Below are 15,693 nucleotides of genomic sequence, written 5' to 3'. Positions count from 1 at the left end.
AGAATCAGAGCATCCTGGAGAAAAAAATTCATGGGGCAGACTGCTGAGAACTGAGGAGAGGTAATAATTCTGAGCACTGACTCAATTTTCTTCCCAAAGATGAAACTGGGGCCTTGTTGCTAAGTTTAGCTCAAGACCAAGAACAGCCTGATGTTTATAAGCGTTCCCCTGAATGGAAGCACATAGATCTTTAGTATAAGTTTTTCTAGAAGGTTGCCGTGAGCTCTGATATAGAAGGACAGTGGGGGAGCAACAGCTAAGCTTTCCAAATCCAGTGAGGTCTTACTTATGTAAAGTCTTGAGCCCCACTAAGGACTTTGGGTGACAGAGTCAGATCTGCTCTTCACTTCCAAAATAATTTTGCAGCTTTGGCTAATTTTATCAGGGACTTATTACAGCATGTTGAGGTGGGGACCCTTCCTGACTGTCTAATTTAACTTGAAACACTTCGGAGTATGAAAAAAAAAAAATGAGGTTATAATAAAAGCAAAGATCAGTAATTAGAAACCCTAGGGTTAAAGAGCTGTATGAAGAATACATATTTGTATTACATTATACCATTTAGTTCCAGAGTAAACAGCACTTATATCATTATAGTAATATTAACATTTTTCTTGCTTTTCAGTTTTCTAAATAAACCTTTAGAAAAAGTAGAGCATTATGGTTACAGAATAGAACATAAATGTTTAAAAACAAACAAACAAACAAAAAACTTTGATCATGTAAAAGTACGAGGGAAGATGCCCAGAGTTAGGAGATGGAAATGTGAAAGGACTGGAAGAACAGACAGGGGAGTTCACAGATCCAGTTCCCAGAGTGGCGTGGCAACGGGTCCTGTCCACCACTAAGGCTGTTAAAACAAGAACCTTTTTGAAGGGCAACTGAGTAGAATTTGCTGGGATTTTAAAATCTATCTGAAAGGATCCGAAAGAAACCAGCAACAATAGTTGCCTCCAGATGGTGATCAGAATGCCCAAGGAACAAAAGAGGGGGGCTTTCACTGTGAACCCTTCCTATCCTGGAATTTTAAACCTTTTTAAAACTTTTACTCAGTAGTCCAACTCTAGGACTGCCGCCTCGCAGAAAAGCAGCATCGGTGTACAAGACCTGGCCGAGAGGCTTCACCAGCAAACTGCTGGACACAAATGCAGTGCCCATCAGGACAAAGGTGGGTGTGTTACAGAACAACCATGACGTGGAATATCACACACTACAGAATTCACTGGACCTAGGCTGACGGGCACGGAACGGTGTCCCTGCTATCTCATTTAATGAGATGAGTTGCTTAACATGTGTAAGATCTCATTTTTAATATACTTTTAAATTATATGTACATATGATTTATACACATAAAATAGTCTGGAAAGACAGCAAACTGAACAGCAGCTACTTCGGGAGATAGGAAAGGGGAGAACAATTTTGACTAGGGATGTTTTATTTGAATTTATTATGAGATGTCTGTATAACATATGAACTTTTGTCAAAACCTCCTCAAAGTACAGCATAGCCCTGTCAAGTGAGAAATGGCTTTGGTGTTGGGGGTAGTGACTTCGGTTGATGAACTCCCAGGAGAAGATGCTCTGCACACCTCTACCTTCCCCACCCCACCCCAGAAAGACGCCAGATCAGAGCAAGGCTTGATCCGGGACAAAATCACTTCCATGTCAAAAGCATCAACACTGCGCTGATGGGTCCTATCAGAACCTTTAAGTTCAAAAAAGTGGGTGGCAAGCCCCTGGCTGACCATGAGCTCAAGTCCAGGGTATCCCTCTATTATCACAGAATTCAAGAAAACAGGAAATGTTTCTCAAATGAATGGCTACCCAGGAGCTGGTCCTAAAAGCCGTCCAACTTGCAGCCTCGGGCTGTTGATGCTCTGGTGTCATGGCAACTGCCCAGAGAAACCCAGGCCAAAGGTAGCCATGAGGCAAATGAATGAGAGCTGAAGCCCGCGATCCTTGAAGACTGGGCCACCCATCAAAAGTGTGCCTGTCTCAGTTAATGACACACAATTCTCAAAACCAGCAAGGTCATAGCATTTCCACCCCTGTGTGGACCTGGAGGGTCTGTGGGGCCCAGAGACCTTTTGCCTGGAGGACAGTGACTTTGGACACATCCACACCAACACTGCCCACAGCTGCTGATTGTTTATTGCACAAGAAACTGGCAATACCAAGGCAAGGGGGTGGGCATTACAAAACAATCTGGTGACCAACTCAGAGCTACCAAAGGGCATTCCGTACAGACACCTCAGTTATATACACGTATGTACACACACACCCACATGAACGCACTCTGCACGCCCACGAGCCTGAGGCTCCCAAACCCTGCATAGCATGGTGGCTTGCGCCCCAATCCCCAACATGGTGAGACACCGCAGGGAAGCACAGCCAACAATCCGAGGGAAGGAGGAAGTTGGGCTGCGGTGAGCTGAGCCGCTCGCATCAGTACACACAACAGAGCAGACGCGGGCCAGGGTGGCGGGGGGAGGACAAGGACCTGGGAGCACAAGCCTGTCCTCAGACAGCCCCGTGGGTGGCCTGACGACCTGCACGGGGACCCAGCAACAATCACCACTCCAGCCTCCCAGAGGAGTGTGTTCGCCTGGAAGATCTGAACACATGGCAGGACGCCCACGGCAGAGGTCGGCAGGAGCTCCAGCAATCAAGTCAGACTGTGCACAGCAGCTCAGGGTCCTTCTGCTGGTTTCCAAGAGAGTCGTCTCTTTTGTGCAGGTAAAGCCACACTTCGAGGCAGAGTGAACACACTCTACAGTAGCAGGAACACACTTCATTCTCCATCCGGACGCACGGGCCGCCTGGAGGTCCAGGGTCTTAGCAGGTCAGCCCCACGCACCCCCATCACTCCATCTAGCAAAGGGAGTTCTCCTCTCTTGGAGGCAGCGAGGTTGGGGTGACACTCAGGACAATAATCCCCTTCCCCCCTTCTCTGTCAAAGGCTCGGGGACAAGGCTGCTGGGAAACTGAGCCACTGGGTCAGGCCTGCCGGAGCTCACAGAACTGTGAAGCAGGCTCCTAAGAGGAGCAGCTGTTTGGAAATTCTTGGACCAACGGTGCTGGGTGCCTCTGGGTCCCAGCCATGCCTGGCGCACCAGCTCCTTGACAGGAAGTGACAGCAGCATACCAACCACAGAACACACAGCGGCCCTACACACAAAATGCTTCAAGTTTATGTAAAAGGGAAAAGAAAATCTGAGGGGGTTTCCATCCCCCTGACATCCAAGCAGCTGGTGACCACCCTTTATCTGCTGGAGGGAACAAGCTGGCCAGCACTGAGTAGAGAGAGGGGCCGTGTTGCTCAGCCTCCATGGCTGGAGCTGGCTAGCCAGGGACAAGAGGTGACCTTGGTCCAGAGCTCCCCTCCCTCAGACCTTCATTTATATAGATCACTGGAAAAGCTCTATACAAAATAGAACCTCTTTTACTGACAAAGACCCTGGGCTTCCTCAGCCCAGAACAGCTACCCCAAATGGCCAGTCTCCCTCTCACCTAACCAGCCTGTGAGGCCCAGGGCTTCAGCACAGGGCGCCCTCCCTTGCACACTCACACGAACCTAGGGTTGGTCTCAAGGGAGAAGAAGGATGAGCTTTGCAGAGAGGGTCAGCCCTCCAGACTTTGCAATGGCTGATGGGGCCAAGGGTGACATGGGGGCTTTATTCCAGGCTGCCACCAGTGGGGAGGAGCGAAGGGCAGGGCAGGGCCTCTTGAGGTCAGGCTCTGCTGCCACCAGCCTGATGACAGTGCAGTCCTACACAGGACTACCATCCGCAGGGGCCTCCCGGGGGCTACATGGCCAGCGGCCTCTCGGGCAGGGAGGACTCAAGACTACACATGTGCTGGGGGTTGGGGTGGGGGAGAGCCTCAGTTACTCCTGTCCAAAGCCCTCGGTCTCCTCAACAGCGTACAGCAGCTTCTCCTTCAGCTGTTCATAGCTCTTGTATGGCGGCAGGTCCAGCCGGTTGAAACTGTCAAGAAAGGAGAGTAGGGCAGTCAGCACGGGGCACAGGTCAGAGCTCTAACAGCCAGAGGGGTATTGAGAGATCCCATACTGTGACTCAACCACGATGCCAGCTGACCACACACAACAGGGTGCTCAAAGGCCCCGCTGTGCCCCTGGACCACAAAGGGATTAGAGGCGGGGACAGGGCTACAGGGGAAATGGGGAACTGCAGAAGAAGACTGGGGACAGAGCTCTTTGCCGACTGGAATAGGAGTGTTTCAATACAGCAAGTTCCCTACATATGAACGAGTTCCATTCCAACAGCATGTCTGTAAGCCCAATTTGTTCTTAAGTCCAATAAAGTTAGCCTAGGTACTCAACTAACACAGGTGGCTATCCAGTTGTTGTTCTTCAGTTATTAGTGTCTGACTCTTTGCAACCCCGTACACAAACTGCGGCATGCCAGCCTTCCCTGTTCTCCACTATCTCCCAGAGTTTGCTCAAATTCATACTGTAATATCTTTATAATACTTTTCATACAAATAATACACAAAAAACAAAACATTTTTTATCTTACAATACAGAGCTTAGAAAAATAGAGTACAATAGCTGGAATACACGGACTTGGCATCCAGTGAACAGGCAAGAAGAGTTCCTGATTGGAAGAGGAAGACGGTAGAGCTAAAGGATCATCAGCAATAGGAGATGGTGGGCAAGCTGCACTCCTGACGTTGATGCCACAGGTTCTGGTTCCTTGCTGGATTCAACCCTGTCTACCCTCTTGAAAAAAAATGATCCAGTGATGTCTGGGTGGTAGATCTTTTTTCCCTCATCACAGGTGACACGGTAGCACTGGATTACATTCTGAACGGCTGCTGCAACCTTCATATACCATTCTACATTTGGGTCCTATGCCTCAAAAACTAACGGTGCCTCCTCAGATAAAGCAAATCCCCTTGCCACTTTCTGCTCCTTGTAGAGGATGCACGCATGTGACAATGTACGCCAGAGGTGTGAGCGAACTTACATGACTAGACACATGAACTCACGTTCGCATCTTTGAAAGTTCACAAGTTGAAGGTTTGTATGTAGGGGACTTACTGTATTTCATAGCTGGTATGGCTGTCAAGGCACATAGATACTGTCACAACTCCCGAAAGACCAGAGGCCCAGGCACACCTCAGCCCCATCTGCCCAAACCTAAGCACCGCGCAACTACACACAGGTTGCCAGGATCAAGGCACTGAAGCCGCCTCGGCCTCAGGGCTGCTCTTGGGGGCTCACTGGGTCTCGGGTTCCAGCCACCTCCCCCTGCAACTAGCACACTCACCAGGTGTGGCTCCTGGGCAGCCAGGTTTCCTTGCCAACCTTGTCAATGCAAAACTTCTGTGGGCCGTTGCTACCTGTATCCAAAGGAACACATGTTGTCTATGCCAAGTCGGCCCCTTCCTGAGGCAGGACCCTCCGACGCCACCACAGACAAGTCACACTGACTTGCTTCCAGGAAGACATGAGGTCTTGTCCCTGCTTTGGGCTGTCCTCACCTCCAGCCAACAGCACCAGCAGGGCAGGGAAAACGTACCGATGAGTTCAGTGAATCCCCCGACAGGCAGGCGGCAGGTCCCAGTGACAAACTGCAGCAGCCGGATCCTCTTCTCATTGTCCATCTCCTTCACCACCTGGAGCCCCGCAAGCCAGGCAGAGTCAGGGCCCACTCAGACCAGCACTTCACCCTGACCTGTAACCCTGCAATGAGCCAGGGCCCCTCTTTGGGGTTGAGAACATGGAGCCCCAGCGTGGTCTGTGGGGGTGGGTAACAGTTACCCCCTGGGAAGCCCCAAAGCCGCTCTAAGAGGCTGTGTGTATACATCATTCCCACCAGTCTATGCGACATCTCTTGGTTCCAGGCCAGAAACTCTCTTCCTCATCCAAGTTCCACTTTTTAAAAAAATTTGTATTTATTTAGCTACATCGGGTCTTGGTTGCCTCGTGCAGGATCTTCGGTTGTGGCACACAGACTCTCCAGTTGTGGCCAGTGGGCTTAGTTGCCCTGCAGCACACGGGACCTTAGCTCCCATACCAGGGGTCGAACCAGCGTCCCCTGCACCATAAGGTGGGCGCTCAAGCACTGGACCACGAGGGAAGTCCCCCAGGTTCCATCTTTAAAAACATACAAAGGATGAGACTGACTGCTTTAATAGGTGTGAGATTTCTTTCTGAGGGAAATGAAATGCGTTGGAATTCAACAGTGGTGACGGTGGGCACAGCACTGTCAGAAGCCACTGTAAGAGCCACTCCAAGCACTTAATGTGGCGAATTTTATGGTATGTGAACTTCACCTCCACAGAAACCCTACCTCTGCTCGTTCTTTTTTATGTACGCTATACCGCACAGTGATAACAACGACAAGACCCGCACGTACAAAGCAACTGACTCCTTATATGCAGGACAAGGAGCTCTTTCAGTTTCTCTGGAGCCAAGCCCAAGCTTTCCGTTCCACCCAGCTGGAGACCACGTGACCTGCAAGAACTTTCCTCCCTGCTCATGGCCCCCTCCCCACCAGCCCGCACACCAGCATCCGAGGCTGGCCCACTGCCAGCAACACCTCCTGTCGAATGCAGCGGCCACAACCCAGCTCCTATCGTCCCAAGACTGGGTTTCTCGCCTCCTTTTGGGAGTTGGGGGAGGTGAGGAGAGTGTCAAAGACGAGGAAGGTGATGACACAAGTGTCCACAAGCTTGGAGCTCAATCTGGTCTCGCTTCCTGGGGGCACCGCCCAAACACGCCTGCCCAGAGCCTCTGCGCTTACTGTGGGGACAGACCCAGGGCCCACCTGCCAGAACCACTGGATCTGCTTGCTGTTCTTGGTGTAGTGCCGGTAGATGGTGTGCTTCTGCCAGTCGGTCAGGTCTATCTCCTGCATGCCGCACAGCATCAGCTATGGAGGAGAGAGGGGGTGTCAGGCACCCAGCACCAGCCCCGTCCCCACGGCACACACGGCCCCGTCTACTCCCTGGCAGGAGGAAGCACCCCACACGTCTCTGTCGGCAGTTTTAACAGTATGGGTAGCCCAAGTCTTGCATGATAACCCCTTGCAAACAAGAGCCCAGGTAAGGGCAGGTGCAAGACCCAAATTAACCGTATGTGCCTGCTGATGCCATCCTGGGAGAGCATGGGGTTTTACTGGTGAGTTGCTGTGGGTGATCGGCAAGGCTATCAAAGGGCAGGACAGCCCCAGGGGCCGGGGGTTCAGGGTCCCCACAATCTCAGCTCTCACCTCCAGCTCTTTCTCGTCAAAGTAGCGCAACCACTCCAGGGGGGCCACCTCGTTGAAGCCGTCCAGGAAGGCTTTGGTCTGCTCTTCCACACCCCGGGTGAAACGCCAGTCGGTCAGCAGCCTGAAACCAAGACTGACCGTCGGGGGAGCCCGAGACCCACTCCTCTGGGGCAGCTCAGGGTCTGCTGGGAGGTGGCCACTGCTGGCAGCAAGGAGGCAGCTGAGAGCCAACCTGGGCGGGCGGGACACCTGGGCAACTTCGGCCCTAGAGCATGGCCTTTAAAACCTCACAGTAACCCACAGACACCTGAATCTTCAACATCTCCTCCTCCTGCTCCTCCCATCACCGCTGACTGACGCTCAGATGAACGGGGGTTAAAAGACTGGCCCAAGGGACCTGAAGTGAACAGGCATGTTCGTGTACAATCCCACAGGTGACGGTGGGTTTAAGCAGGCAGAGCACAGATGCCCTTTCAGTTAGGAGAACAAAGAAGGAGTCGTCGAACTTTTATGCCTCTTCAAAGAAATTCTGTCCTGCAGTCATGAATCTATGACTTGGGAACAAGGAGCACCCAGGGTCTGGAACAGAGGGCCTCGGGCTCTGGCTACCTGGCTCTGGCCAGCACATGACTGCCACGGCAGCCATCTAAGGTCAGTGCAAAACAGAGGGTTCTTCCCATCCCTGGAGACCCACGGGCCACACGAGGGGGCCTAGCTGAAGACGGTGCCCTGGGATAAGAGCGTGAGGCTCTTCCTCTGCGGCCGGCTGTATCTCTGCCCCCACTTCCCGGGCCCCGCCGGCTCCCTAGCACTTTCGACTCACATGATGTACTCTTCCTTGTTCTCTTCCGTCACTCGGATGCTCTCGCCCCCTTCCTTCAGCTCGTGGGTCGTCACCTTGCCCAGGATCTCCATGTCCTGGATGAAGTACAGCTCTAGGCCGCACTCCTCCAGGTTGTTCTCCCTGGGGGCACAAGAGACCAAAAGGGAAGGTGTCTGTCTTAGAAGGGTCTTCCCTCGGTCCTGCCCCGTCACTCACTTTCAGTGCCCGTGGGACACAAGGACTCACAGGTGGCCTAGAGCCCAGAACAGCATCCCAGGACAGGGGGACCTAGAAGCTGGGCATCTCCACCCGCCTACTACCCACCCAGAGACCCCTCCTCTCCCAGCACCGGGCAACAGAGGGGACCCACTTGATCCAGACAATAGAGTTGTAGAATTCAGGGTCAATGGATTCCAGGTCTTTCAGGGTCGGTCTCTTGTTTAGCATCCGCTTGTAGAAAGGGAGTGTGAAGCCTGTATCAATGAACTTTCCATGGTACAGAGCCTGGGGACAGAAGAGGCACAGCAGAGCGGTCTGGTTTTCCTCAGATGCCCCATATCAGAGCCCAGCTACTGCTCCCTGCGGTCCTGAGCATCTGGCTCTCCCAGGGGCCTGAAGGCTAGGTCTGCAGCCCTCTTGATCCCACCTGCAGACCACAAGGACCCACCTCTGGCCCGCTGCGTGCCCACCAGCCCCTCGCTCTAGCAGAGGTCTGCCTCCACGCACACAGAGGAGACTCGCTCAGCACAGCCCCAGGTGGCGGCCCTGACTCACTGCTGCTCAGAGCTGGGCAGCAGAGGCAGCCAAAAATAATGCAGACGCCCCTGCTGCTGCTGGCGGGCCAGCAGTGAGTAATAGTCTAGGGTTTTACTGGTCTGTCCTGTCAGCCACAGGGCCAGGCGGGTCTCTAGACCTAGGAAGAATGTGCCCACTTCCTGAGCCCAAGCACCTTGGCCAAGAACCTCCAGACAAAGGGAAGGGACATACTTAGTCATGGGCTCCTGGGTCCTCCTGAGAGGGGAGCAGGGCTGACGCTCACTCAGGAAGTGAGAAGAAGAAGCAAAGGCAAATAAGCAGCGAAAGCTCTCCAACGACCAAACGTGGCAGAGGGACCGGGCCTTCCATGGGCTCCCCTTTCTCCATCCTGGGTCTCGGTGCTCACGAGGTACTCAACCGGATGCACACAAGGTGACGCCCTTTCCAAATTTACACTGTGCTCCCGTTTCTACATAAATACAAACGCCCAACTCCCCATTCCCTGCTCTTCCCTCCTCCTGCCAGATGACTCCAACATCCTGCACCGGTCGATTAACTAGGGCCCCATTCTCAGCTAGTGTAGATTCCCCATCCCCTTCCAGAAGGCCCAAGTCTCAGTCGGACACTCCCAGACACCGCCACCCAGCTCATGGCAACACCCAGAGACAGCCCGTCATCCTCCACCCTTGACAGCACATGCACTGAGTGTTAAGTGAAGACTTTGATCCGGGGACCCTGGGCTTTCTCTTGACAAGTCCTACACAAATGAACGTGAAAACCTCCTCAGTACTCTGGACTATTTCCAGAACTCTCACTAGCTTTCTGCATCTTTAGTGAGTTCTGTAAAGATGAGGGCAGAGCTCAGAGAGTGGCCACCCAGCCTTCAGAGCTGCTGGTGGTCTACAGGTCTGTGACTGCACTCCCTGGAGGTCTGATGACAGCGAATCTTACCATGGCGATGAATCGGCCGATAAAGCGGAAGTAGGTGAGGTGGTCGGGGTTGATGGAGGAGGCAGGGTTGATCTGCAGGCAGTAGTTGTTCTTCCCGGCGTATTCAAATAAACAGTACATGGGGTTGAGCACCTCGTGGGACAAGAGGAAAAACCACTCTCTGTGAGAGAAGAGAGAGGAAAACAGGACTAGTGGATCACACCCTGCTCACCTGCTCTGCAGGCACGAGTCTCTTCTGCCGTCAAACAGTACATAGTCTGGAGACATGCATCCTGGAGAGGCAGCCCCACTGCGATCAACCCTGGGCTAACCTCTGTGAACAGGGCAGGGTCAGACCTAGGGTGAATCAGAACAACTGCACTGGACAACAATGCTCAGGCAAACCCGTGTGTGTGAGTGTTGGCTCCAGGTGCTGTATTCTGGGGCTTTCCATCTGATATCCAGAGCATCTAATGGCAAAGGGGCTCCTTGCATGCTGGGTTGCCATGCACAGTTGTGTAGACTGTGCACTGCACAAGGACATGACGTTAAAGTATCATAGATGTGCACATTTGTCACAACAAATTTCCTGAAAATAGCATCAAGCTGCCTTTTTTTCTAATAAAACCAGTATATTGTGACCATTTTCCAACACAGAAGTGTCTTGAGAAAGGACATTTTTTTCTAAATCTTGCAAAAGGGCTCTATGACCAGCAGTCACCCTGCTTCCACCCTACCTAAGCAGTCTAATATGAATACACAGTAATGTGTTCTTAATCCTTGATGCAGGACAATTCTGTTCATCAGGTTGTGTCTACACCTCACTCCCACCACCCCACCATCCCTTTACCCCAGACCCACCACCATACCCTTCCCCGTATGTCCACGAATTCATCTGAACCAACGCCCACACCTTAGCATCTCTTTGCACCCTAGGTACAAGCCTCAAGCCAGAATTCAGAGTCCTTTGAGGCTTGAGCTACACAAGCAGGGGGACGTCCCAAGGGGGGCCAGTCCTTGGCTGCTGGGCTGTTTGTGGCCAGGCAGACGAGGAATCTCTTCGATGCAGAGGGTGCCCCGGTATCCTGTCCGTGGTTCTACCCTGTGGTAGAACAGCATGACGTAACCTACCATAGGGTAAAACCACTGGCAGGACACAGAGAGACAGACACACACGGGGTGGGAGCCACACCACCAAGGAGAGCCTAGAGAGGAGGTCACCACGGTCACCATGGAAAAAAAAGAGCAATCGATCCACGGGGGCCAACACAGAGGGCAACGCCACCAGCACACACAGGACCAGGAGCGAGTTAACCCAACACCAAGCGAGAAGACGTCCCCACACCAAGAGAGGCCAGCAGGCTGAACGGTCACCGCAGCCAAGACGCTCTTCCTCTCTGCCGGGGCCCTCATGCCCCATCGTCCAAGGCAACATTTTGCCAGACAATCTATTAACTTTTGTAGCAGCACTGGGGTGAGGGCAAGACAATGCTTTGAGTCCTTTTTAGGAGTATATCATTTGTTTTCATTTTATTGTCACTGTGCACATGACATGCAGCTGAGTATTGATCAATACCCTTTGGATTGGGACACAGCTTATATATGCCAGATCTATGCCAAGACCCCCAACTGAATCCACCCCAGCTGCCTCAAGAGGAAGTGAAGTCCAGGGTCTATTCCAATGGACAACCACTTAATACCGGTATCTAACCACTGCCCACTGGTGCGACTAGATGGGGTAAAGTAAAGAAATAATGACAAGTTGGTTGGTAAAGAACCATTGTTCTCAACAAAGACCTACTGTACAGCACAGGGAACTCTATTCAAATGGTATGTGGCAGCCTGGATGGGAGGGGGGTTTGGAGGAAAATGGATACATGTATATGGACGGCTGAGTCCCTTTACTGTTCACCTAAAACTATCACAACAGCTTAACTGACTATACCCCAATACAAAATAAAAAAAAATTTTTTTAAAAGAGCCATCATCTTGAACCCCTCCCCTAGAAACCACCCCCCGGCCTCCCCTTGACCCAGCAACTAGAGGGCTGATGCCCAGCCCAGAAGAGGACCCCAGGACCCAGTTCTCATGCCCCTCCGGACCACCCACACTCCTGCCCACTCCTGAAGGTGCAGGAGAGCTTTGGCAACTGTCTGAGAAAGGAGGCAGCTTCCTGGCCGGGTGCCCTGCAGCTTGGGGAAGCGGGGTGCAGCACGGCCTTTCAGGGCTCCCAGCTCACCTGGCGATGCCCCCGTAGTCCAGGCCCTCCTCGCCACGCATGATGATGTAGAGCCGGCGGCGCAGGTCGTAGGGTTTCATGTTCATGATCTGGGGAGACAGAAGGTCGTGGCCAGCCTGCCATTCTCCCTTCCATGGCAGGCCAGGGGCAGGCGACCAGGGACTCCCAGGCCTGCTCTTCAGCTGATCCCCCATAACCAAGGCCCACGTCTTAAAAACCATATCATGCGGGTTTAAAGGGCCACACAAGAGAAGATAGGGTGGTAGCAGAGGGCCTTGTCCCTGTCCTGGGTCTTAGACTCAGTGATTATTCTCTAACCTGTTGGAAAGAATCCTCAAAAAGTGTCTGCCTGGAAACGCTGATCTTCACGTGGCTGGGGAGAGCATTTGACTGAAAAGAAAAGGAAAACAGAGACCTCAAATTGGGGCATTGGTGGTAACTATTCAATCTGATCACTTGTCTGTTGAATAGGCTTCCCCTACCCCCTACCCCGGGTTTGGAGGGTAGAGAACTTGGTCCCCTAGGAATGGAAGACAATGTCACATAACTGCTCAGAGTGAGACAAGTGACCTGCTCCCACCTAAGACACAAGTGTTCCAATGCCTGCAATTAGGCTAGGAAGCTGCTGAAATGACTCTGTAACCCCAATCTCCAGGGGGAGGCCCCAGTACCAGAACTCACATGGCAGAGGAAACGGAATTGGTGATACTTCCACCGAAAACTTCGGTCGTAGGCGCCAGGGGACCCTTGTTTTGTCCTGGGAAGAGCAAAGTTGTTCTGGAATCCACGAGATTTCTCAAAACTTGGCAACTTATTAGCCCTAAGGAAAGCTACTGCTCTGTTAATTTAGAGACGAGTAAAGTAAAGCATAAAAGAAAGGAAGGGACTGCCACTAAGATCTTCTGCAGACTTGAAGGTTAAAAAGAAAATCTAGAAATAAAGCCAGACCTCTTGCTTTTAGGGAAAGACCACCGGTGTTAGTCTCAATAGAGAAGCCCCTTCCCTCCCCATCGCCACTGGCGTGGCACCAAAACTGGCCACTAGAGGGTGGTAAGAGCAGCTATACTAGGCCTAAGCTAACAGTGATGTCACCTGCGCAAAGTCCTCGGTGCTGGTGCTCAGGCGCTCAGTCTTGTCCGACTCTTTGTGACCCCATGGACTGTAGTCTGCCAGGCTCCTCTGTCCATGGGATTTTACAGGCAAGAATACTGGAGTGGGTTGCCATTTCCTTCTCCAGGGGATCTTCCTGACCCGGGGATTGAACCCATGTCTCTTTAGTCTCCTACGTTGGTAGATAGATTCTTTACGACTAGCGCCACCTGGGAAGCCCTACATGCAAAGTCCTTACCCTGACTCAAACCCCGGGCGAGGATCCTTAAAGGTGGTGGTGCGGGTATTGTGGTCCACGAAGTAGCGCACCCCCTCGCTGGTGTACTTCATCTCCCACCCTGGGGGCAAAGCCGGCTCCTGGATCATCCTGGAAACACGGGAAGAGAGGGGCTGCAGGGCCTCATATCTCACCTTCTGGGCTTCCATGCTAAGGGGGCTGGGGTCCCCAGAAGGCTGGAGCTGCCTTCTCTCTGCTTTTACCCAGGACCCGCAGAGGCCTCAAGGAAATGTAATTGGCAATACCCAAGGTCTGCAGCGGAGAGAGATCATTACTGTCCCAAGGCGCGAAGAATCCCCGCCCTGGGTGGATGGCCGTGGCCTGAGCGGCCACCAGCAATCCCAAGACATCAAGTGCCCCATCCCAGACTAGCTTCTGGGGGGTGGGTAGTAGAGGAGTATTGGGGTCGGGGAGAGTTCTCACATAACTCTTCTGAAATCACTTCATCAGCAGCTTGTACAACAGAGACCAGCAACACCGGCCACTCAGGCCACACTGCAGCCATGAGGAAGGCCAACGTAAGGTGCCACTTTCAAGCTCTCACTATATCGTGAGGGTCTGGGGGCACTTGTGTGTGTTTAAAGGTCCCAGAACATCAGCCACAGAGGCCAAATACAGTGCGAGGCCACCAGGCCAACGGAGGTGCACAGGGCCCACCCAGAGCTCTCCCGGCCTAAGTCCTCACCCCTGGGTGCGAGGGTCTTCCCACTGGGTTGTGCGTGTGTTGTGGTTCACGTAATACACCCGTCCGTTGTCCTGTCTCTTCTCTGCCGGGGAGGAGAAAGAAAAGTGGACGCTCAGATTGAGACACGCTGAGCCCATGTCCTCTCCCCTCTGGCTCCCACCTCCTGGGTGCTAGGTCTGCGTCTCTGCCTCTGTCCCCACCCTGTTAGAGAAGTTTAACCAGCGCAAGCCTGGCTCACTCATGTCTGTCACTGGCGAAAAAAAGGACAAAGAGAATCTTTCCCTACTGGGGAGCAGGGGAGGGGTATACACGTTTTCAACTCAAGATGAAGCACCGTCTTCGGTTGGTCGGTTGGTTGGTTTGCTGGAGGGAAGCGGGCGGTGTGGCAACACAGAAGGGGAAGCAGGCCAGCTGAAACCAGAGGCTTAATTGCATCCAGCTGTGTGCAAAGTGGAGACACAGCCCAGCCTCCCCTCGACCCTGGCGCCCACCCCAGTCCATCACAGCTACTCTCTGGTCCTCGGATGCAGCCAACCTAGGCATCCCTGTCCCACAGGCAGGGTCACTGGGGGCGCGGGGGGGAGGCTGCCTTTTCCCTCATACCTCTCTGCTCAGCACCACCGGGCCTCTGTACCCTCCTGCTTAAAGGCAAAGTTTGGTTCTCAAACTCCCACATCCCAGCAAAATCTCTTTACTGTGCATACATGCAGACACCTGGGGCTGTGGGCGTCCTGGTATTATTCCTGCGTGTGTGCTTCAAGAGGGGCAGTGTCTGGTGAGCTCAGACATACTTTCTCCTTTGGGCAATATTTACTCCCTGGCCCTCTACTGCCGTACTAACGATGGCTCTGAGTTGTTTGAGGGACAAGCATGGGCTGCAGGGGCAAGCTCAACTCTAGCTGCTGATTCTGAGACGGACTGAAGGGGGCACCCGCTGGTTCCAGGTGGATGGCAGGCAACATAGCGCTCACCTTTCCCAACTTAAAAGTTTCTCCGCTTCCAACACTGTTTCTGTCCTGAAAACAAACAATGTGCATGGCCCTCCCTCTTTACCGATGACAGGGAGAAATTAAAGAAATAAAAATAATCAGTTCCAGAAGCTACAGGGAACCCAGAAGCTGAAAAAGATCCAGAACTATGGAGCCCAGCCCCCACCCCTTGAGCAGCAGCCTGCAATGTTCACAGTATCAACCAAGGGTCCTGGTCCCTGTCTGCCTTACCTGGTATCCATTACTTGATGGAAACTTCAAAAAACAACAGACAAAAGGAAAAGAAAGAAAAGAAGGTGCCTGGGATTATGACAGAGCTCCCATCACCTCAGAACAGCCAGTGGGACCGTTCCACAGAGGACTGGCTTCCTGACAGGGTTGTGAGGGGATGGGGAAGCCACTCCCAGCCCAGAAGCTTCTGCTATAAACTAGATCGTCCACGTATTCTTGGCCAAGGACCAAAGCCAAGCCTGGGGGATCTGTCTAGCCAGCCGATGCCATTGTCACTACGTGAGGGCCTCCCACGGCCCACGGGAACCACCTCGCTGCATACAACGTGGTAGTTTGAGGGCTGGGAAAGTCCTTAAACATCCTAGCCCAACTTCATCTAGGAAGAAAGGGACTTGGGAGCATTCAGTCACACACCC

At 52.8% G+C, this 15,693-nt stretch overlaps 1 protein-coding gene across 8 annotated transcripts in view; it reads right to left on the bottom strand.

Moving 5' to 3' along the window:
* Positions 1-2,133: 2,133 nt before the first annotated feature.
* WWP2 (WW domain containing E3 ubiquitin protein ligase 2) overlaps positions 2,134-15,693 on the bottom strand; it is a 176,815-nt gene continuing 163,255 nt past the window's right edge. For all 8 annotated transcript variants that reach the window (XM_055553490.1, XM_055553491.1, XM_055553493.1 and 5 more), the window contains 13 exons: positions 14,058-14,139; positions 13,334-13,462; positions 12,667-12,742; positions 12,304-12,375; positions 11,986-12,074; positions 9,768-9,927; positions 8,431-8,564; positions 8,061-8,201; positions 7,238-7,358; positions 6,794-6,898; positions 5,543-5,639; positions 5,291-5,363; positions 2,134-3,985 (listed from right to left, as the gene is read on the bottom strand). In XM_055553490.1, coding sequence (XP_055409465.1) covers positions 3,886-3,985; positions 5,291-5,363; positions 5,543-5,639; positions 6,794-6,898; positions 7,238-7,358; positions 8,061-8,201; positions 8,431-8,564; positions 9,768-9,927; positions 11,986-12,074; positions 12,304-12,375; positions 12,667-12,742; positions 13,334-13,462; positions 14,058-14,139 — 1,379 coding nt within the window. In that variant the 3' untranslated portion in view covers positions 2,134-3,885. The remainder of the gene's footprint in view (positions 3,986-5,290; positions 5,364-5,542; positions 5,640-6,793; positions 6,899-7,237; positions 7,359-8,060; positions 8,202-8,430; positions 8,565-9,767; positions 9,928-11,985; positions 12,075-12,303; positions 12,376-12,666; positions 12,743-13,333; positions 13,463-14,057; positions 14,140-15,693) is intronic.

Source organism: Bubalus kerabau, chromosome 17 (genome assembly GCF_029407905.1).
Source record: "Bubalus kerabau isolate K-KA32 ecotype Philippines breed swamp buffalo chromosome 17, PCC_UOA_SB_1v2, whole genome shotgun sequence".
NCBI lineage: Eukaryota > Metazoa > Chordata > Mammalia > Artiodactyla > Bovidae > Bubalus > Bubalus kerabau.
The sequence above is the reverse complement of the archived record's forward strand: the minus strand, read 5'-3'. Positions and strand labels throughout refer to the sequence as shown.